Source organism: Morus notabilis, unplaced genomic scaffold (genome assembly GCF_000414095.1).
Source record: "Morus notabilis unplaced genomic scaffold, ASM41409v2 Scaffold485, whole genome shotgun sequence".
In the NCBI taxonomy this organism is placed as follows: Eukaryota; Viridiplantae; Streptophyta; class Magnoliopsida; order Rosales; family Moraceae; genus Morus; species Morus notabilis.
Window position 1 is genome coordinate 319,540 of NW_010364290.1, and position 24,407 is coordinate 343,946.

Consider the following 24,407-nt stretch of genomic DNA (forward strand, 5'->3'; position numbering starts at 1 on the left):
ACGTCAATAACGAAACAGCATAAGATCGGAAAAAAATTAGCTGAGAGAATAAGTAGAATAATGGCAGTTGATTATTCAAGCAGCGGAAACAACAATTAACTTGTCAAACCTTCTAAAGATAAACGGCAAGCCAAGCACGGTGGAGGCATGCTTGCCGTACGAATTGATGAGAAAAAGCATAAGTTAATGTGTTTATATGAATCACATTTTTCTTGTTTTTCTATAACGACAAGATAAAGAGACAAGAAGAGTGTACTCAAAACAGAAAGAAAAATACATCAGTGGGAATCCATAGAGAAACAAACAAGTTATTGCATAGTTTATTGGTAAAATATGCAACAACGTACTAGGTAGCAATTATGGCGTAGAGAGGAGGAAGTTGAAATTAACTTTCAATGGCGTCGATCCAAATCTTCTGTGCACAAGTACAAATTGGATGTTATTAAGGAGCATATTCAATTAAAGGAAAAATTCATTTATCTCAAAATAATAATAATAATAACAAAGAGAAAAGTCTCAATACGTCATCAGTTAGCTATCCAAATTTGGATATAAGGAGCAAACTAAAGAGAAAATCCGTTTATAAGAAACAACGACAATAATAATAATAAATGAAGAGAAAAGTCTCATTGCATCCGTCACTAAAGGGAGTGCCACATTAAATCAAGAATATGTGATCGGACCACTTAAAATTTTTTTCTTTTAATTTTATGTGACATCTGATAAAAGTTGTAATTTGCCCCTTTAAAATTCTGAAATTCTATGTTTGTCTTCCTTGTAATATGTGAAATCTCACACTAATTTTACATCTAATAAATTTTTTTTTTTTTACTCCGCCCACGATCATCTAGCTATCCTAATCTGAGAACTCTCGGGTTGTCTGCATAACATGAAAAACAGCGTTTAGAGAAAGGAAATAAGAAAACTCTTACAACAAAAGAACTGAAAAACTAATTAAAGAGTTGCTAACAAAACCAATAGACAGACACTTAAGCTAAGGGGCACCACTGAACAAAAATGACACCACAGTGCCCCTTTTATTCTTAACACTTAAAATGGCCCTACATGTGGGGTTATTTGGTTAAGAGATTCGTATCCCGATTCGAATCATAGTTCATGATTTGTTACAGTGTTTTCTCTCATAAAAAATATACGTAAATCGAAAATGATTTTAATCTTATGATTATAATCTATGAACGTCTCTAAATTATCAAAGTAGGAAACAGGTTAATTAATTACTATAAATCCTTGGTCTCGACTCTCGTTGGTAACTACAAAGTAAAGATTATCAAAACAAAGGAAAAAAAAAAAAGAAAAGAAAGAAAGACAAATAGTTGTCGTTAGAAGGCCATTGTTCTTCTCTCCAGTTGTGAATTACTCAATCTAATTAAGTTCAAGAATGGAAAATCGAAAATCCTGTATTTTAGAAAATTTTCTGATTTTTTCTCCTTTATTTTATTGGTTCTTCTCCATAACTGATGCAATACAGGCTCCAAAACAGAAAATATAGTTTTTTTGATAGGAAAACAGAAAATATAGTTGTCATTATGTGATCTTATATAAGACTTATGAGTCTTATCTTTCCGATATACGAATCTGAATTTGGTTGGGATTAATTTAGTAGTTATCCATACTGAAAGAGGAATATATCAACAAATTTATTAATAATTGGCCAAACAAACTCTATATGCTGAACATATTACACTTAAATCGAAATTCTTTACTCATCCACACAACATCACGACATGCAACAGATGTTGAACGTGGAGAAAAACAAAAGAAGGTCGAAGAAATTAAAGGATGGAAAAAAGGCATTCACTTGTTTTCTGATGATAATCAATTTATGAATCTCAAAATCTCATAAGTCATTCCAACCCTGAGAAGCCTGGTTGAGAGGATTGCCCTTATTTTCTCTCCCTGCCTAAAGTTACTGCCTAGTTCCCTATAACTAGCAGGGAGAGAAAATATGGTGAGCACCACGTTCAACATCTGTTGAGAGGATTGCATTTGATCTTAAAACTGCACATAAATTTTAAGTTACCTACGTATCTCATAGGAAATCAAGTCAATCGTAGTTTTTGAGTTTGAATTTTGATTTTGGAGAATTCTCCGATATATTACCATATGAGTAATTCAAAAATGTTTTAAAATTTGATTTGGAATTTTACTTTAGAATTTGAATTTGAAAGTTGTATTTGGATAATTTCCCGGTATATGACTTTATGAGGAATTAAAAGGATCTTTTTTGAATTTGGTGTTGAGATTTTTTATTTAAATTTGAGATTTAAAAATTATATTTAATCACCATATGATTTAATGAGACAATGAGCTCATCTTTTTAAACTAAAGGACCATAAAGGGACTCAATTTGTACACTTTAAATTCTTTGATATTTAATATTCTGAATTTCTTTAAAATTTATCTTTTATCCCTTTTTTTTAATTTTAAATTTCATCATATCTAAATCGATTGATTCAATTGTACGATGTATATATATATATTTTTTTTTTGCTAACAATTTAATTTCAAAAGAAATTTAGATTTCTCTCATCCGTTCTACACGTTTTTTTATGTGTATATATGTGTGTGTGAACCATGGTAGCTTTTACACTGCAAACGTCACAGCAAGTGCAAACACCACAGCAAGTATCACAGTAAGTCTAGCGGCTTTTTGATATATATATATATCTGCTTGTTTCTTTTTTTTTTCATTGTTTAATTATTTCTTGGCGATTATAGTATGATTTATATGAATATTTTCATATAGATTATATGCACATAATTTCTCATTTTTTGATTCTTAAAGTGTAATTCGTATCAATTTTTCATTTAAATTGCACTAAAAAATGTATCTTAACAATCTCTAACCCTCCATTTTTTTTTTATTACAAATTGCTCCTTTTTTTCCCTCAGCAACAATTAATTTTCCTTTATTTACAAATAATTAGGGTGCAGTTACTCTCTCATTTTTTTATCCTCATTTGTACATATGCAGCCATCCTTTTTCTTTTCCATTCTTGTTATATATATATATATAACCCTTATCTCATTTGTTTAATTGTTCTCGTAGGAATAATGCACACTAATATATAATTGGGCAATTGTTTAAATTCTTGGTTTGTATTTTACTTTTAATTTATATAGATTTATGTATAAAGAAAATCCAAGTCAAAGTAACAAACATAAAGATTTTTTTTTTATTGTGAATTCACAATCATAATAAATAATTTGAGAAACTTTTAATCCTTACTTTTTTAAAAATTACATTTAACTTATATAGATCTCTAAAAAGAAATCCAAATATTAGTGATAATCATAGGATTGTAATAAGAACGAAGAACCACACACCATGAATGCATATAAGATTTATTTTCATAGAGAGTGCTAAAAAATAAATCACAATCTCATACTTTAAAATGTATATATAATTTAATTTAAATACACTGTATATGTTTAATAACTCAAAAAACTAAAATATCAAAATATTTTACTTTCTTGTTTTGAAACACCGAACTGTACTTTTGAGGATGTATATTTTTTTTCTTTCTCTCACGTCATTGTCACCTACACACACTTTTTTTCTTTTTTTTTCTTTCTCTCACTTTTCTTCCACACACCTGCACACGCGCACCTATGTCTTCAAAAAAGTTTTTTTTTCACCTATCTTCATAAAAGCTTTTCTCTCCCTTTTTTTTTTTTTTTTGCTTCTTTTTTTATATAAAGAAATTTCATAACAGTTTTAGCTATTACTCCACGTTCTACATTTTATTTATCATCACTTCATGTTCTACACCATTATGTCATCACTCCACCTTCTGCACTTTTTTTTTCACCACTTCACGTTCTGCATCTTTTTTATCATCACTCCACATTCTAAAACTTGTATTTTTAATCCTCTCTTCTTCCTTCTTTTTTTTTTATTTGGGTCAACACAAAATATTATTTTCTCCTTGCTTTTTTAAGGTCCATTTGTGAATCATCATCCAATGTATTTTTTTTTTTACCACAAACATGTTGGATCTACATAAAATTACTTAAAAGTCATAAAGTATACAGATTTAACGACTAGAAAAATCTAGTCTATTGGTACACCAGGCGTACCAGAGAATCTCCTAATATTTTTTTCTAATCATAAATGAATTATTTACACAACCATGTAAACTGTTATTCACTTTAAATAGTTTTAAAATATACTATTTACTTTATTTAGTTTCATAAATTTACTATTTATTACAAATTCTCAGTGTATAAAAAAAGGAACAGAAAAAACAATCAAAAAAATCCCTTCAAAAAAGAAACAACTAAAAGAATTGAAACTACATTTATATAGAACTAATACGCATTATACAGAAAAAATAAGAAGCAAATCTTGGTCGTAGTTACCTGCCACTTTGAATTTAAATACATACAATATATATATATATATATATATATATATTGGTCAAAACAGCCCCTCTTTTTTTTTTCTTTTTACCCCAAAATTTAGTTATTTTTTCATTTTAGCCTTTTTTTACCTTCTCTTTTGCCTTTTGTCCTAAATTTTTATTTTCTTTTTCTTTTGTTTCCTACTTTATTTTTTATTTTGGTTCATTTCGCCTTAAAATTATTTATTTTTTCATTTCGATCTTTTTCTTATTTTTTATTTTTACTTCTTTTTCTAAAATATTATATTTTTTCATTTTGATTCATTTTTGGGATTTTATATTTAAGTTTTATATGCTTTTAAATTTGTCTCATTTCTAAGATTTTATTTTGAAAATTTTTATTATGACATGCATTCCTTTTCCTCTATGCTTTATTTAATTGCAACTTTTATTTTTTGATATATCCATTTTGTCTAATTTATTTCTCTTGTGTTATTTTATAATGCATTTTTTTCTTATTTTACTCATATTAACACAGTTTCTTTCGTATGTGTCAGTGCTTAATAGAACTTAACATATGCGGTACTTTCCACGTGCATAGAATGTGGACTTCATAAAGATAGCAATGGGTTGGGGCAAAAGATTATTTCCCATCCCCATCCCCACTCCCACCCCCTAAATTATCTCCATCCCCGTCCCCATCCCTGGATAAGAAGGAGCGGGGTCGGAGTCAGAAATTTCTGGTTGGGGGAGCCTTTTCCATATCCGCTCCATTCCCCATATATAGAAACTAAGCACCTCAAAATTATATAAAAAAATAGTAAAAATTAATAACCAATCCAAAAGTAATAACCAATGCACAAGCCAAAAAAGTTTTAAAACATCAAAACAAAAATATAAATTATCCTTTCTTATTTATTCCTTTCAAAAGTGGATTAGTGATCATTATGTGTATATATAATATAGGAGAATATTAGTAACTGCCTTTTTTTTTTCTCGGTACAAGAAACTCGTTAGTTCCCTTTTTCTAATTAAAAAAATGCAGTTATCTTTTTTTAAGTAAAAAATAATTTTAAGAGATATGTGTATCTATATATATTTATATAAAAAAATAATACATTAATATCGAAATAAGAACAGAGGTAACGTACTGCAGAGTACTTCTTCTGTCCCCACCAACTATGAATTGAGGACTAAATTTTGTCACCATTCCAATTTTTATCCCAATAATTGTTTCATATCCTCATTACGTGAGAATTATTATCATCCCTAATACTTCAACTAATATTAAAGAGACGCAAACAATAAGCATAATATATAATAAAGCAAAAAATAACTGAATTTTTTTTCTTTTGCTGGACTTTTCACCTGAATCCGAAATTTTTTTTTTTTGCCAGACTTTTCGCCTAAATCCAATTGTTTTCTTGCCGGAAATAAATGCCCCATGAGTAGTAGATGAGAACGATGCAAATACCATTTGTCGTTCTACTTTATCATTTTTAATCATTTATTATTATTTTCCTATCAATTTTTATTTCCATTTATTACTAGACCCTACGGGCGTTTGATACCGTTTTTGAAAACATTTTTCCTATTTTTTGAGGTACTGAAAATGAAATTAGTTTGGAAACACGTTTGGCGCATTAATTACTTAAAAATAAGACATAAAATGGTCTTTTCCGTTTCTCTTTTTTGCACTGGTTTTTGAAAACGATACAAGATCATTTTCCTCTTTTCATTTCCATTTTCCATTTTCATTTCAGATTTTTTTTTGTGGTGATTATCACTTTGGGTTTACAGTTGTCTTTCTTCCAATATTTCTCTCCAGCCACTACCTCCATCGCGAACCCAAGAGATGTCGCCGACGAAGCTCGTGAACCCCAGCCGCCAACAAATCTCGCGAACCCAACTTCTCCTCCGGGAATCAGCAATCTCAAGCGACTCGACACCCAACCTCGCACACACAACTGCTCTTCCGTGATCCCAGGAACCAACAAAGCTCGCAAATCCAACTGATTTTTTTTTCTCTCTTTGTTGCAAGTCGTGGGTTTTCTCTCCCTCTCAATCAAACCATTGGGTCGAATCCTTAAAGGGAGAAAGATGCAATCTCAAGTTTTTAATTATTTAGTAATATATTAATTATGAACTAACATACTGATTATTAGTATACTAATAATATATTAATGTGAACTAATACACTGATTATTAATTATTTAATATATTATTTAAAATATTATTACATGTTTTAAAAAATGTGCAATCAAACATAATTTCAGTTTTTTCTTCTATTGAAAATAATTTCAGAATAAAATTACTAAATACATTTTTAAAAATAATTTTTACCTGAAATTAAAAACGTTTTTATTTCTATTTTTATATAAAAAAAATTATTTGAAAATGAATTTTAAACCCACTTTACATTTTTTAATAATACTTTTTCATAGCCCCTGCTCATCTAGAAAGTATGCTATTTCTTAGCATGCCCTTACAAAAATCTGGCCCTTCAATTCTGATTCAACGGCCCATAACAACTACCTGACTGATCAAATAATATTAGCCTATCGGACCATTCATATATATATATATATATACACACACACACACGCACACACACACACACACTTAAAAAAAAAAAAAAAAAAAACATTGGAGACTTAAGTTCTACTAATTTGATCATGTCACAATATTTCAGTACGTCTAGAAGTCTACTTTCGTGATCAATGTTATCAACCTCGTAATCAATAAATTAAATGAAACCAAGCCCGCCTCAAGTGTGGCTCTGCGTCATGGAAACTCGTCCTGCCTCCAAATTGAGCGAGTCAACTCGGCGGAGCTTTGCCCATGATGTCTTCCTATCTTTCATATTGTTATTAGGATTTGCTGAAGTTTTTACTTCTGCTTCCTCTTTGTCTGCCATATTACTATTCTTTTCTTTCTTTTATCTTCTGATCTCTAATTTGCTTCTGTTTCTCAGAGACGATTGTTTATGTTCATCTGTACATAATAATATTCTTCTGTTCTGTTCCTATATTTAAGCAAAAGAAAATCTAAGGCAGTTGCTAACTGATTATCTTTATTACTTTTGATACCATCACTCTACTATTATTTTCTAAAATTCTTGATCATTACTTGCAAACAGTGACAGAGTCCGCATTTACTGATAGGGGTCAATTTTTTTTTTAATTAAAATTATACTAATATTTATAAATTTAATAAAATTAAATATTTTATTTTTTAAAAAAATTTAATGGTTGGCCTAATAAAATGTAAAAAACTATTAATTTAAAGGAGTCACATTTAATTTATACACATACCTATTATAATAAAATTAAAATTATCAGTTAAAAATTTAATGTCTTAGGATTAATTATAAAAATTTTCTTATTATCCTTATAACACTTTTACTTTTAATCTTTAAAACGTAATATCAATTTTTTTGAACTATAAATTTTAACAAAAATACTTCTATACTTATAATAGAATCGTCACGTGTCATGAAAATAGGGCGTGGGTGTAAATATATGAGAGAAAGAGAAAAATAGGTCAAGACTTGAGATGAATTAAAATGAATAGGTCAATAGTTTACATAAGTTAATAAATAGGCTAAATTACTGTTTTTATTCATAACTTGTCTGGTTATGAACCATAACTTAACAAGTTATTGTTCATAATTGTCCATAACTTGTCTGGCTATGAACCATAACTTGATAAGTTTATTCATAATTTATTTAATTATAAACTATAACTTGATAAATTATGACCTATTAATTTTTATAACTAAAAATTAACCTATATACTTTTTTTAGCTTTTCATATCGGCGTATTTTCTACTATTTCCCTACTCTTTTGCTATTTTCCCCGTTCTCCCTTTCGGTTTTGGATTCCCCACCTCCATTTCCCTCAACAAAGTAGTTGGGCTCGGCCCAAGGTTTAGCCCACGAGAGAGAGAAAGAAGAGGTTGGCTCTGTCACCAAACACCTGGAGGCGCATTGTCCTTATTCCGGATTAGGGTTAACTGGTTTGGCAATCAGATTTTCTTAGGCGCCAATCACCTCCAAACGGAACCGGTAAATACCACTCTCTTTCCACTGTTCTCCTTCGTATTTTCATGAATTTTGCCATTTGGGGAGAATTATATGTTCGAAAATTTCCCATTCCAATGTTGCGTGGCATTTAACAGCTGAAGGTTTTTGTTTTAGTGTTTTTTTTTTTTTCTTCTCAGGTTTGGTCATTTTTCACTCTGCATAAACGAATAATAATTATAATGACGCTAATAATAAAGCAAACTTAACTTGATGTTTGTTCTCCAAGTATGTTTTGCTTGTTTATCAATGTCTACTGTTGTTTAGCTAGTAAATGGTGCTAGTATCAAGTTTTACACGGAAAGAAACCCAAAGGAAACTTCTATTGTAACTTTCCCTCCAAAATCTTTTAACAACAACAACAGCAGCAGTAATAACTGTGAAGCGCGGGGAGCACCATTCAACAAAACTATTGGATCCACATGAATCAATGTTTCAAAGCATGTATTAAGCGTTTCTCTCTCTGTTTTTCTTCTTAAAGGTTCAATGTGAAGATTCAACCAAAAGAATTGTTAACATTTTGCACATGAAGAAAATAACCTGTGTCTTTATGTATGTCAGTGGTTTGATAAAATACAAAACTTTGAGGCAATAGAATGGTTGGTCAAACCACTACAGGCAGTGATCGCTCAAGGACATATTGGACGCCGGCTATGGAAAGATACTTTATTGATCTGATGTTAGAGCAACTGCACAGAGGGGCCAGGATTGGCCACACTTTCAACAAGCAGGCTTGGACAGACATGCTTGCCATGTTCAATGCGAAATTCGGTTCTCAGTACGACAAGGATGTTCTGAAAGGTCGTTACACGAATTTGTGGAAGCAATTCAATGATGTGAAGAATCTTCTTGGTCATAATGGGTTCTCTTGGGATGAAACTCGCCAAATGGTGGTGGCTGATGATTACGTCTGGGATGCTTACATAAAAGTAAAGTGTGACTTTTATACTCGTTCTTTTGTAGAAAGAGTATTCATGACTGGGAAATAACGAAACATATGTTGCAGGTTCATCCGGATGCTCGATCCTATAAAACAAAAGCAGTTCTGAATTTCAATGATTTGTGTTTGATATATGGCTATACAACTGCTGATGGAAGATACAGCCGATCAAGTCATGACATAGACTTTGATGATGAAATGCAGGGAGTAAATGTAGGTGTGTATTCTTTCCCTGACTTAATTCCATAATCGTATTCGATTACACTGAACTAACTACTTTAACATTCCTCAATTTTGTAGGTGATGGGATCTACAGTGTTGTTCCTTCAAGTAATGATCGGCAGAGAACTGATTGGTCATCAGGAATGGACCAGTATTTCATTGAGCTTATGTTGGACCAAGTAGGAAGAGGCAATAAAACTGGCAACACATTCAATAAACAAGCATGGACAGATATGCTTACATTATTTAATGCGAAATTTGGTTCTCAACATGGCAAAAGGGTTTTGAGGCATCGACACAAAAAATTGTGGAAGTACTATAGCGACGTGATGTTTCTTCTGAAACAAGATGGCTTTTCCTGGGATGAAACGCAACAAATGGTTACAGCCGATGACCATGTTTGGGATGCTTATACCAAGGTACATTTACGGGAAGGTTCTCTTTCTCAAAAAAAAAAAAAATGTCATACTTGTTTTACAGCCACCATATCATATTATCTCAAGTGACTGATTGATAAAAATAAATAAATAAATAAATAAAATGATGCAGACACACCCGCTTGCACGTACATACAGAACAAAAGCGTTGCCAAACTATTATGATTTGATCCTTATATTCGGAAATGAAGTTGCTAATGGGTTGAAGAATTGTTCGCACCAGGAGAAAAACCGTGAAGATGATGCATTACAACCAAAAGCAGGTAACTTTCAATTATCTGTCTCCTAACTGCAGTTTCTTCATTTCAACTTCTTGCTCGATATCCTTGTGATCTCAAATTCAGGTGAAGGAAGGGCGAACCAAGCCTCAGGTGTTGGTGATCGTACAAGAACATATTGGACACCACCAATGGACCGATATCTTATAGATTTGTTACTAGACCAAGTGCATAGAGGAAACAAACTTGGGCAAACATTCATAAGTCAGGCTTGGATAGACATGGTTACATCTTTCAGTGCACAATTTAAATCTTGCTATGACAAAGATGTCCTGAAGAATAGGTACAAACATTTGAGGAGGCAGTATAACGACATAAAGATTCTTCTCGAGCACAGTGGATTTTCTTGGGATGAAGCACGAGAAATGATAATAGCCGAGGATCATGTTTGGGATGCCTACACGAAGGTAAATTCTCATTCGTTGACTAGGGTGAATTCTCTAGTTGTTCTGCCGAGAGCCTAAGAACATATAATTCATGCAGGTCCGTCCTGATGCTCGATCTTATAGAGTTAAAACTGTACCAGGCTTCCACAAATTGTGTATTATATTTGGTGAAGAACATTCTGATGGTAGATACGGCCGCTTGGCACGCGATGTAGACCCTGTGGGTGAATTACCTGTTTTAATGACAAGTATGTTTCTGCGTGTGTGTTTACTTCACAATAGTATGATTGTTAGTCACTTTTGAGCCTGATAACAACTTTGTCCCGTATACGGAACATAACATAAACATTTTTATGTTCTCTTTCTTAAAATTAAACCTAAGCGTTAATGCCAACGGTGGGGTTCGTCTTTTCTTCTCTAAAGAGTTATATTACGGATAAATTATGGCATTTTTATCTGAATTATAAGTGGTTATTAGATTGTGTATTTTCCAAAGACACATCCGCGAACAGTTTATATGTACTTCTTATTTTTCTTGATTCTAGGTGAGGAGACAAACGACCTGACAGCTGCCAATGCTATTTCTTCAAGGTTAGAATGGACACCACAATTAGACCGTTGCTTGATTGACCTTATGTTAGAGCAGGTGCAAAAGGGTAATAAGATTGATAGTGCATTCAACGAGCAAGCCTGGGATAACATGCTCAAATCATTTAGTGAAACATTAGGACTGCAATGTTATAAAACTTTCCTAGAAGATCGGTATTTATGGTTCAAAAACCAGTATGATGGCATCAGCAAGATTCTTAGCTGTAGTGGGTTCGCATGGGATGAAACTCGGCACATGGTAATCGCTGATAATGATGTTTGGGAAGCCTACATTAAGGTACACAAAATAATGTATTATGTGTCTGCTGCGATCTTTATTAGTTATGTGAAATTACAAAAATACTTACCTTTTGGGGAGAGCGAGCTTTGTCAATTTAGTAGTTGAATGTGGCCAAAAGTAATATTACTCATAACTAGTGCCTTTATGATATTTTGCAGGAACGCCCAGATGCTGTTTCGTACAGAAATACTTGCCTAAGCAGTTTTAGCGATTTGTGCAAGATTTTTCAAAACAGATTATTAGATGAAAGAATCAACGGTCATGATGCAGAAATGATGTATGACGATCAGGGTCCGCAAATGGCTAGTCATTGTCGAATTCTAGAAACATTAACCGACTTGGAAATAGTGGTTGATGGAGCTTCTGGAAATCTAACATTGTCAACTGACAACGTCAATATGACTGAGAAACAGAAGAAACGACCAGCATCTCCATTGGTTTCGGGACCTCCGGAAAAAGTGCAGAAGACTCAGAGCGAGAATAGGCTAAACTCTCTATCTGAGATGGCGGACCTGGTCGCGGAATTGGCAAAGAAAGAGAACAAGAGTGATCATTCAATAGAAGTTGCAATTGATGCACTCCAGGCTATACCAGATATGGATGATGAGCTTCTTTTGGATGCTTGTGATCTGTTGGAAGATGAGAGAAAAGCGAAGACATTCTTGGCACTCGATATTTCGCTGCGAAAGAAATGGTTACTCAGAAAGCTTCGTCCGTAGTTGTGACCTCTCTGTGCTTTGACAAAGTGTGACAGGTTTTTAGATGCTGTCTCACTTCCAGTACCAGTAGCAATATTTATCTCATTGAAATGTCTTTATTGTTTGTTTTAACATTTGCATAGTTTTCATAAACTGTGGGCACCATTTTCCTGCTACTACAGTGGGGTTATTTTATTTTTTTTATTTTTTTTTCTAATCTGCTGAAATAATCCCGAGCACTTTCTTAGCAAAATGTTTTGCCAGCTTTTATTTACAGGATTCCGCTTTAATGAAGTGAGGATTTCTTTTTTTTTTTTTTTGGTTGCTAAAAAAAATCTAAAAGAGCATGCTTCTGAACTCTGACGAGTTGACACAGGAAGCAACCACGGCAAGGACCAGAATAAAAAGTACGTAGTAAGTACAACAAAAATGCGTATCTAATACGAATATTTGAAAGTAAATATAGAAGTGTATAGCTTAGATAGAACAAGCTTCAAATCTTGAAAGAATTAACTTGCATTTTGTGGAACGCAAAAAGTTCATGTGAATCAAATTGTCTCATATAACTTGCTATTCTCCTACGTAGATGTAGCATCAAAATTCTTAACTTACCAAAACCACCTAAAGGAGATTTTTAAGAGAAAAAATCAAAATCCTAAGCAAAAGCTTATCTGAAAAGAGAAGGGGTTAAGAACTTAAGATTGGACTTTTCACACACTAGGGACGCCTGATCCCCTAGCCACTAGAAAAACACTAGAAGCTAAATAAATAAAGACGAAACATACATTGTCATCAGCAGTTGCCAGTCGCCAGACACCGGTCGCCACTAGCGACAGTTCAACGTAAGGGGAAAAAAAAGATAACAAAATACAAACTACTCATCGACCACCACAATGACAGGATGGTCTTCTAAACTCGAATAAAAGTCATATTTTGGTTGTAAATGTCGTTAACAACCACCTCTCATAGGATTTTGGGAGGGAAGGGAACCCTCTTCACAGCGCCATAATCACAAGACTCTTCCATGGCCGCAATTGCTTCATTCCATTTGTTGACTTGAATATCTTCGTCTATTGTTGGCAACCAAAGAATTGACTTGATAATATCTTTACTCCCATCTTTGTTCGATTTGCAACAAGCAGTTCATGGCAATAATCATGAAATCCCAAATCATTTTCCATGAGAAAGCAACACTCTCGGAATGGAATCATTTCATTCGTCTCCTCCTATCTCTATCCCTATCTCCTCTTTCTCTGCCTCTGTCCCTCTCATTGTCATCCCTCTCTCGACTTCCACTCTTCTCGCGCTTCCCCCTTTCGTTTTCAAAATCATGACCTCTATCTCTGTCCCTCTCCCTGTGTCTTTCCCGGTCCCTGTCCAGATCATGTTCCCTCTCCCTATCTCTATTGGTTGATCTCCGCGTGGGGCTGTCGCTTCTGCTCCTGCTGCGGTGCCGTTTTCTTGACGTTTCATGGCTGTTATCTCGTCTGTCCCTCCTCTCCAATGATGCTCTCTCTGCAGAAGAAAATTATGAAAGATGAAAACACGAGAAAAACATCTTTCGGCACTTCATTGTTGCCCAGTAAACGGAATTAAACAAAAAAGCTAATTGTTGAAAATCAAAATAACATCCTGGGATTTCAATAAGGTGAAAAACTATAGTTTATAACAGTTGCTGACCAATCGAAAAACATTACACTTGCTGACCAATCGAAAAACATAACACTTGCTGACCAATCAAATGGTACCAGCAAGGAAGCCAAAAAGAGACCATGGAGAAGGGAGAAAAAAAGGCTGCAATAAATTCTAAAAGCAGACGCATCACAAACATCTCAAGTACTTACTGCTCCCAGCAGCATCTTTGTTGGAATTGGAGAGCCCATACTCAGCTTCCAACCGTTTACGATGCATCGTTACTTTCCTCTCAATTTCTTCAGGACTTCTAATTCCCCTTTCCTCAAGAGATTCACGATATTCAATTAAAGCAGCCTCCAGACGTCTCAACTTTTTTCTGGAGAAATGATAATAAAGTTAAGCGCCACTATAAAGAACAACACCAAGCAGAACATACACGTACCTTCAATGTAGTGCCAAATACGTTGGTGAACATACCCCATTACATTTAAATTCAAAATAAAATAAAATAAAATAAAAAATTTGTTCAATCTAAGTTTTCCCCATTAATAAAACTAGAAAGCGTAGTAAAGTTGAAGATAACCTCTGCTCCTCACTCATTCCACTGTCAGGTTGAACAACACTTGAATCAGCTGCAGATTCCATCTCATCAGCCTTGCTAGGACCATCACCAGCATTCTCACTTCCCGAAGATGAGTAGCCTAATCCAAGGCCCCTGCTACTTCTCTTTTGTTCATCGTCACTATCATCATCCTCTCGAGCCCATTTGGACGCTGGCAAAACAGGGTCGCTCTTCTCTTTTTTCACAAATGGTTTTAGTTCCGGCTGCGGAATCGGAATTGTTTGGGCTAAAGGAACTGAACCTTTTGCCTGGGAGTCTATTTCATCCCCTGCATAATGATTCCATCCAGACGACCCCATAGGCTCACCTTCAACATTTGTTTCCCTCCTGCCACCAGAATATCTACCTGAACTTGAATGGCCTTGAGCATACTTCAAGTCTTCATCTAGCTCGTAACCCCTTTGCTTTTCTGCCTCTTCCAAACTCAACAGCCGTGCAACCATCATTTCTCGACCGCCAACAAGAGACAATCCATTATGTCTGCAACGTCGTTCCAGTTCAGCAAAGGGAAGATTCATTAGCTCCTGCATAGCTGCTCCTTTGCCCATCGCAAGAGCAGCATCTTCGTTGGTCTTACCTGCATCACCTGTGTCTTCAAAACTGATTATTTTTTCAATCTCTGGTGCATCACCACATATGGAGTGGAAAGGGGTCACACCCGAGTTTCCCAATCGAAGGAAAGTAGCTCGTAAACCATTTACGTATGCATCAGAGAAAAGAAACCAGTCCGCCCACACTTGCAATACCTTCAGAACTCTTTCCTGCAGAACTCAACTAAATTATTACCAAAGAAAAACTAAAATAGATTTATGAAACCCATAATTGTTGTTGGTTACATACCTTAAGGGCCTCAGCTGTAATTCTTCCTGTTATACTACGATACAGATCATTAAAGCTCTCCATTATATCCGGTAATGTTCCTTCAAATTTGGTACGGTAGGCAGAAGCATTCTTTACAGGAGCACTACTGTTATGAAGTACATCGGAGACGAGCATCAATCTTGCAACTTTAGTTGGGATTGGAGTCTCCTTAAGTGTCAAGGATTCCGTCAGAACTTCCACTATCTGCAATTCAAAACGAACTCTATGAGACATATATACAAACCAAACAACCTGGTTTTCAAGAGCTTCTCACTTATCAACATTACCTCTCCAGCTGCATCGGCATTATCCAATGCGAATCCCATCGCTTCCTTTATCTGACTCCTTTCTAATGTTAATGCACGTAACATATCCTCAAATTCATCTCTCTGTGAATCAGTCAGTGTACGTTCTGGCTCTACACGCTAAAGTTGAATGAAAAGAGGAGTGTTAAACCATCAGAAATGTGGAAAAGAAAAACCACCCTGCAACAAGCAAAGCAACAAATACCCTGCTCCTTCCTGCAGCATATGTTGCACCAGACTCCTTTTCAAGATCAGGGCTTTTTGCAGTCGGCAAGGACGGAGGAATCCATCTGGGAAAGAAAAAAAAATTATATAATAAAAATCAACATTATCATAGTGGTTTTGGTAACAAAATTCCGAAAGCCCCCTTGTTCAGGGGAGAAAAGAGCAAAAACTGAACTAACTAGCATTAAAAGAGAAACAAGTTATGCAGTACCTTCCACTACCAGTTATCATAATGAAAGGTTCTGTTCGCCACCTTTGTAGAGTATCACCCTGCCCAAATCAAACCAATCCTCGGTCTCAGAAAAAGAATGCATGCATATAACTTATATGTGATGTATCAGAAGCTAAACAGCAAACCAATATACACACACACACACAGGATAAAATAAATTACTGCTGGCAACTGATACATGTATTGCTTATATAAGATGTACCTGGGCAAATGAATAAAGCCTCCAAACATAGTAAGTATGCTCCTTTGAGCCAAGCTCAAATAAGAAGTTGAAAAGTGGATTCCCTCTGCCTCTCTCCATGATAGCTTGTTCAAAGGCACACCCTCCATCAAGAACATATATCGCCATTGTATCAATTACATGCCGGAGGTGATCATCCTCAGGTGGAACAACCATTATATCAGGAACATTTGGAGTCAGAACCTAATAACGAAGAACATAAATTAGCAATCAAATATGAATATTTAAATAAGTATAAAAAAAAAAAAACGATCTGACAGAACCAAAGTACCAGTTCAGAATTTTGACTGGGGACAGAAGTGACAGGTGGGCCTGACGGACCAGACAGGATTACAGTGGCTCCCTGCAATAAGAAAACGCAATATTCCTACTATAAGTTCACACATCAATCTCAGTGAACTTTATATTATAGAATGGTGGAAAGAATAGAGAAAGTACAGTCAAACAAAACCTCCTCAGCACAAAATTTGCCAGGCCATCGAATTCAAGAGAGAAACATGTCGCACAAAGCAAGATAAAGAAATAAACAATACAATCATGCATATCTGACCTCCTTACTCCTGATGGCCATTTGTCCGGGTGGGGGAGCAGGAAGCGCTTGTGAAGGCAATGCAACAGACTTGCCCCATCCAATCTTCAACTCATATTCATAAACAACCACACCTGCAAATGAAATTTTTTCCTCTTAATTCCTTCATATTGCCCACTACACACACACAGAGAGACAGTAGTTTGATTTAATTTAACATGAGTCTGGTAGGCTCATGAATCCCGGTTTCAGGTCAAAGGACGACACTTTAAGACAGTGAATGACAGCATCTTTGACCAAAACTACGTTGTCATTTATTTTCTACAGCTTTCATATCTATCCAGACTTCAGACTCAAAAGTTGCGCAATGAAATGCGAAAGAAGTTCATTGAGCAAAAAAGCATAATTAAAAGGTTAAAGATTAAGGCATAATACTGAATGAAACAGAAGAAAACCTTGCATTTCATCCTTTGCAGCTTGTCCATCAGCTCTATTCATGAAAGCTACGAAGCCACAGTTTCTTTGGCGCCTTCTCTCCTCTTCGGTTCTAGGCCACATTATCTTCACACTAGCAATAGGCCCAAATCGTCCAAATGTTCGCAAAAGGAAATTTTCATCGACCTATATTTATCGAGAACATTAATCAAAATAAGATACTAATTTTGCTCCCTTCTTTTTCAAAATCAACGAAGTAATGATTAGTAAAATATACAGTTTGAAAGGGAAAACTAACTTGTGGTGAGAGATTTCCAACATATAGATTAGTTGTTTGCGGATCACCATCATCAAATGATCCAGGAAGCTTGCCACTTGGATCAAATTCATCAGGCAGTTCGTCAAAGCGACTTAGCTGGAAAACAGAAACATAGTAACACAATTAACATAATCTTAGACAATGAAAACTAATTCAATGCAACTACAAAAAGAATACACACATAACGTATTTGTTGGAAATGGTATGGCATATCAGCTTTATACTCGGTGAAGCAAATTCGTTCTAAGTCTAAAGAAGATAAGCACGTTTAATTATGCCTTTATGTTTTAACCAAGTATTCACCTAAATTGTCCTATTGAAACTTCCGTAAAGACCAAATGAAGGAAACCTACATTGCAAGGTAGAAGGTGCTGAAATAGAAAGTTAACAGATTGTTCCCAAATGAGGAAAGAACATCTTAAGACGTTGCATTTTACAAAATGAAATCAAGCTTCTGCAGATAATACTTACTGCAGAATTATCATTATGGCGTTCTCGCCAGTTTTCATGATCTTGGCTTCGCCTGTCCCTCATCTCTTGTGCATGCTTCAACTCCTCCATATAAAGATCTATGTTTTTCGACTTTCCTTTTTCTCTCTCCCTCGGTTTATCCTCTTCCCTCTACAAAGTACGATGACAAAATTTAGAATTCAAAATACCTTTAAAGCTCCATTAAAAAAAAAGTGTTTAGTATGTTGTACTGACTTTCTTCTCAGGTTCTTTCCCCTTGGACGCCAAAGGAGGCGGTATGAAAGATGGAACATACCTACAGAAGCAAAATTATTGGCAAATTTTATTGTAACAGAAGCTCTTTGCACTCACAATTAACAGATAACACAGAAACAGAAATGAGAAAGTTAAAAAATAAAAATATCTGACTTAGTTCATGTTGACGAATCTGTCAAGATTCGTTGACTCAAATTATTAGGGAAATCATTCCCTGATTTGTCCTCTGATTCTCAGGGAAATCATTCCCTGACTTGTCCAGTCAATGGTAGGATTCTTAGGGATAGTTTCCTGATTAATTGAGTCAATGCAAGCTGTGAGTGATGGGATGGTTAGCTGTCAATTTCAGAAAGTAATTCCTTGATTCTTTTGTAATTAAGAATTACCTAGGTTGTATACTAAAATACTCTGTACTCTATAAATAGCTGTAAGCTTTTCCTCAATGAATAAGACATACAGTAACGTTTTTTGTTCATGGTATCAGAGCCTTACATGATTTTCTGCTGAGAGGAAAAAAATGTTCACTGTCATTTCTCTTTAGCCTTTAATCACCCAGAAAAATGTCAGAAATCTCTGAAACCGATAACAATACCACAAATGTCGACCTAAACCCTGATTCAACCCAAATTTCCCAGCCACAAACAGGTGAATACCAAAACCTGCAACCCTCCTTTAAACTCAACGGCCGAAATTACCTAGTGTTGTCCCAACTAGTTAGAACCTTCCTTAAAGGAAAAGGCAAATTGAGTCACTTGACAGGCCCTATACCGAAGGAGGATGATCCAAAGTTTGAGGCTTGGGATGTAGAAGACTTGTCAATCATGACATGGCTTTGGAACTCGATGCAGCGCGAGATTAGTGGCAACCTTATGTTCCTGCCCACATCAAAAGACATCTGGGATACTGTGAAGCAGACCTATTCAAAGGTGTGTGATGCAGCCTTAGTCTATGAAATTAAGACAAAAATTCACTCAACCAAGCAAGATAATCCCTCGGTTACTGCTTAATATAACAAGATGAAAATTTTGTGGATTGAACTCGATTACTACCAAAACTTTAAGATGAAGTGCAGCGAAGATGCTGCAATGATGCTAAAATTTGTTGAAGGAGAAAGGGTTTACGAGTTCTTGGCTGGCTTGAATGTTGAATATGACCAAGTTCGTGTGCAAATACTTGGAAAGGATTCTCTGCCAACCCTGAGTGAAGTCTTCTCTACTGTCCGAGGTGATGAAGGAAGAGGAGAGGTGTCATGCTTGAAACTCCACCAAGTGAGAGCTCGGCCTTAATTGTCTCAGTTCCTACTGCTGCTGTCTCGGTTCCAACTGTTGTTGCTGCTGCCCCTCAAAACTCACAATAGAACACCAACCGGACAGAGAACAGGTCATTCGACAAATCAACAAACAATAGAGATGGTTTGTTCTGCAACTACTGCAAGAAAACTGAAGTTTGGAATAATCTGAATTTCCTCTCATTAATTGAATGGACCGGAAGGGTATTTATACAAAGGCAAAAGATAAGATCTTATCCTAAGAGACCTCCTAGATATTAGGAACTACTTTACACATTTATAGGGATTAGCTTACAATAGATCCTTAGCTATTATCCCACGATTCTAGGAGCCTATCACTTATCTAATACTCGGCTAGTTTGAATTTCAACAAAAACCACTTTAGAAATCCTACCGTTGTTATCAATGAAAATAGTCTTCTGGTCACCAGGTGAACAAAGATGAGCAAGAGCTAAAGCCACTCTTCTTTGAACCATTTTATCACCAACGCGCATAAGATATAATAGATGGTTTAGTACCTGTCAGGAGAAAGCACCTAAGTTCAAATCCATCCTCACAACAATTACATTTTGAAAATTTAATTTAATTTAAAAAGGCGTGAGAAACATACACGTCCATGAATCTTTTCCTCTAATCTTTTCAATGTCTTTGACACACAATCTTTAGTTGGCTGAAGAAAAAACAAGTAAAATCAAACAAAGTGACAAAGGTATTGTCAACTAGGGAAAACAGGAAACTGCAAATGATGATAACAAATAAAGAGCTATGGCAAGCAACTAGAAACGTATTAAAAGGAATATATACTTGAACTATGAATTCTCCTTCTTGGAGTTTCTGAACACCTCCGACTTTGATTATATGTGCAACATTATCCTGGAAACAACATCAAGTTAGTTCCAACTTCCAATACTTAGCAGAAATAAATAATAAACAGAGGAAAACAGGAATGCTAATGCGTTCTAAAGCAATGGATAACAAAATTCACCTCATTATCTGCAAGACCATATAAAGCAAATGCGGCATTGTGTTGCAAGGAGCCATTTTTTGAATCAAGAAGCTTAAGTAGAGGGAGAATACCACCCTTATAAGCAATGCCAGCTTGGTTGTGTGTATCCTAAAGAAATAATTCTTTATTAACCACAGAGTTCATACATTCCATGCAAAATTTACACAAAAAGGACAACATATAATAGCGTAAATCACTCAACAAAAATACACACAAACTAAGTTTTGGTACAACATAGACAAGTTGATGATCAGATAGCTCAGACTCTCTCATAATGACTCCTAAATTGCATTAAGGAAAAAAAAAACGTTCCTACTGCTGCTGTCTCGGTTCCAACTGTTGTTGCTGCTGCCCCTCAAAACTCACAATAGAACACCAACCGGACAGAGAACAGGTCATTCGACAAATCAACAAACAATAGAGATGGTTTGTTCTGCAACTACTGCAAGAAAACTGAAGTTTGGAATAATCTGAATTTCCTCTCATTAATTGAATGGACCGGAAGGGTATTTATACAAAGGCAAAAGATAAGATCTTATCCTAAGAGACCTCCTAGATATTAGGAACTACTTTACACATTTATAGGGATTAGCTTACAACAGATCCTTAGCTATTATCCCACGATTCTAGGAGCCTATCACTTATCTAATACTCGGCTAGTTTGAATTTCAACACTCCCCCTCAAACTAGGCGGTATATACTCATTAGACCTAGCTTAGAGCTCAGTTCCGTGAAGTTGGGCCTGAAGAGGGACTTTGTAAGAATGTCTGCAACTTGATGTTGTGATGGAACGTGACTCAGTGATATGATATTGCCTTCTATTTTCTCACTGATGAAGTGTCTGTCAATCTCCACGTGTTTCATCCTGTCATGGTGGACGGGATTCTTGGCAATTGCTATGGCTGATTGGTTATCACACATCATCTGGATTGGTCCTGAGATGGCAATTTTGAGTTCATCCAGTAGTCGTTTTAGCCATATTCCCTCGCAAATGCCCTGGGCTAAAGCCCTAAACTCTGCCTCGGCACTGCTGCGGGCTACCACTGGCTGCTTCTTGCTGCGCCATGTGACCAAATTTCCCCAGACGTAGGAGCAATACCCTGAAGTGGACTTTCGGTCGCTTGGAAACCCTGCCCAATCTGCATCTGTGTAGATTTCTAAGAGCCGATTGGCTGTCTTCTGGAATAATAGTCCCTTCCCTGGATCCCTTTTAAGGAACCTGAGAATGCGAGTTACTGCCTCCATATGATCTTCGGATGGATTGTTTAGGAATTGACTAACACGGCTTACGGCAAAGCTTATGTCCGGGCGTGTGTGAGTGAGGTAGATTAGTCTTCCTACCAAGCGTTGATACTGCCCTGTATCCACTGATTTTTCTTCAGTCCGAGGTTTTAATTTCGTGTTGGGATCCATGGGGGTTTCAGCTGGTCGGCATCCACTCATGCCGGTTTCTTGTAGTAGATCTAGCACATACTTGCGTTGAGAGACTGAAATCCCTTTGCTTGATCTTGCTACCTCCATTCCCAGGAAATATCTTAGGAGTCCCAAGTCCTTGATTTCAAATTCTTTGGAAAGGAGGGCCTTGAGTCTCCGTATTTCTTCTTCATGATTCCCTGTGAGTACTATGTCATCGACATACACGATTAGGATTATTACCTTGTTGCCGGTATAGTGTTTGATGAACAATGTGTGGTCGGCCTGAGATTGAGTGTAGCCATCAAGTTTTAGTACTTTTGTGAATCTGTCGAACCATGCTCGGAGCGATTGTTTAAGCCCATACAGTGACTTTCTGAGCTTGCATACCTTTCCCTTTGTGTGATCATCCTCGAACCCGGGAGGGATATCCATATACACTTCTTCTACTAGATCTCCATTCAGGAATGCGTTTTTCACATCTAATTGGAGCAGTGGCCAATCTTGGTTTACGGCAATAGATAGTAGAACACGTACCGTATTGAATTTGGCTACAGGTGCAAATGTCTCCTGATAGTCAATTCCGTATGACTGTGTGAATCCTTTTGCCACTAATCGTGCCTTGAATCTGTCTATTCTTCCGTCTGCCTTTTGTTTGACTGAAAAAATCCATTTGCATCCAACCGTATGCTTTCCCGGCGGTAAAGGTGTTAGACTCCATGTTCCATTCTTTTCAAGTGCACTGTACTCTTCCAAGGTTGCCGCTCGCCATTCCGGGACTTGTAGGGCTTCTTGAACTGTTGTTGGGATCTGAATTTTGTCGAGAGCTGTCACAAATGCCCTGAACTTTTGGGACAGGTTTGCATAGGTCAGGTGATTACAGATGGGATGCTTAGTGCATGACCGGACTCCTTTTCTCTGAGCAATGGGCAGCTCTAAGTCTGAGTGTTGTTCCGCGGGCTTCTCTGTATATTCACCGTCAATTTGCATACTAAGATCCACTTTACCTTGTGTTGTCTCAGAATTTCTTGAACTCGGGATTGGGTCATGATGTTGCTGACCTTGTTCAGGCAAGTGCTTTCTTCGGATAAATACTTTTATGGCATCATTAGGAAGAGTGAGATGATTGGGATATGGAATTGAATTGGCTGAAGATGGACTTGGTGGAGGAGACATGTTTGGCCGAGGAGGAGGTGGACTTGGCCGAGAGCTTTCTGGACTTGATGAGGATATGTTCGGATCAGGTAGGCCAGAGAGAGTAGGAGAAAGTGAGCCATAGTCAATGAGGGAAGTCCAGTCCCAATTTTGTGGTTCATGTGTGCTAATCTCCCCCTGAAGCTCGAAATTGGAGAAGTAAGGTTTGTTTTCAAAGAAGGTGATGTCCATCGTATGATAGAATTTGTTTGTGGTAGGTGAAAAACATTTGTATCCCTTTTTGTTTGATGAATACCCCATGAAGATGCACTTGAGTGCTCTTTCATCAAGTTTACTACGATTATGAGAATGAATATGAATGAATGCAGTGCATCCGAAAATTTTGAGGGGAACTTGTGTGATCAAATGTGATTTTGGGTAGCACTTTAGGAGAGTTTCCAATGGGGTTTTGAATGTGAGTATACGTGAGGGCATCCTATTTATGAGATAGGTGGCAGTGAGGACTGCTTCACCCCAGAATTTTTTGGGAACATTGGATTGAAATAGTAGGGATCGGGCCACCTCTAGGATATGTCGATTTTTGCGTTCAGCCACCCCATTTTGTTGTGGGGTATCTACGCAGAAACTTTGATGAACAATGCCATAGGATGTGAGGTAGGGACCAAGGATGGAATTGAAGAAATCCCGGGCATTATCTGTTTTGAAGATTTGGATGTTTGTTTGAAATTGTGTTTGGATCATCTTATGGAAGTTTTTGAATATTTGGCTGGTTTCTGACTTGTCTTTCATGAGGAATGTCCAACTTATACGGGTATGATCATCTATTAATAGTAGAAACCATCTTGCTCCGGTGATATTTAGAATTTTGTTTGGCCCCCAAATATCACCGTGGATTAGGGAGAATGGATGAGTTGGTTTGTATGGACGGGGTGAGTAAGTGCTTCGGGTGTGTTTAGATAACTGGCAAATATCACATTGAAGAAACTTGGGATTTTTATTGATGAATAATGATGGAAACAAGTGTTTCAAGTACATGAAATTTGGATGACCTAACCTATAGTGCCACATTAAGATTGCACTATCTTTATTTGTGTGACTCATGGACTCTAGACTATTGGC

At 36.0% G+C, this 24,407-nt stretch overlaps 2 protein-coding genes across 2 annotated transcripts in view; one reads left to right on the top strand and one right to left on the bottom strand.

The window, feature by feature from the left end:
- The first annotated feature begins 8,732 nt into the window (after positions 1–8,732).
- Positions 8,733–12,680, top strand: LOC21408186 (L10-interacting MYB domain-containing protein). The gene is made up of 9 exons (XM_010106214.2): positions 8,733–8,890; positions 9,008–9,375; positions 9,453–9,603; positions 9,687–10,027; positions 10,158–10,308; positions 10,390–10,730; positions 10,807–10,957; positions 11,255–11,595; positions 11,757–12,680. The coding sequence occupies exons 2-9, from the start codon at positions 9,043–9,045 to the stop codon at positions 12,315–12,317; spliced, it is 2,370 nt and encodes a 789-aa protein (XP_010104516.2). The 5' UTR covers positions 8,733–8,890; positions 9,008–9,042; the 3' UTR covers positions 12,318–12,680.
- A 177-nt stretch (positions 12,681–12,857) lies between these two features.
- The window catches only part of LOC21408187 (protein RRC1), a 20,010-nt gene continuing 8,460 nt past the window's right edge, over positions 12,858–24,407 (bottom strand). The window contains exons 5-18 of the mRNA XM_024170835.1: positions 18,406–18,466; positions 18,172–18,321; positions 17,680–17,796; positions 17,402–17,567; positions 16,968–17,080; positions 16,689–16,760; positions 16,379–16,600; positions 16,156–16,214; positions 15,925–16,009; positions 15,702–15,839; positions 15,394–15,618; positions 14,515–15,314; positions 14,141–14,307; positions 12,858–13,811 (exon numbers count right to left, since the gene is read on the bottom strand). Coding sequence (XP_024026603.1) covers positions 13,504–13,811; positions 14,141–14,307; positions 14,515–15,314; positions 15,394–15,618; positions 15,702–15,839; positions 15,925–16,009; positions 16,156–16,214; positions 16,379–16,600; positions 16,689–16,760; positions 16,968–17,080; positions 17,402–17,567; positions 17,680–17,796; positions 18,172–18,321; positions 18,406–18,466 — 2,683 coding nt within the window. The 3' untranslated portion in view covers positions 12,858–13,503. The remainder of the gene's footprint in view (positions 13,812–14,140; positions 14,308–14,514; positions 15,315–15,393; positions 15,619–15,701; positions 15,840–15,924; positions 16,010–16,155; positions 16,215–16,378; positions 16,601–16,688; positions 16,761–16,967; positions 17,081–17,401; positions 17,568–17,679; positions 17,797–18,171; positions 18,322–18,405; positions 18,467–24,407) is intronic.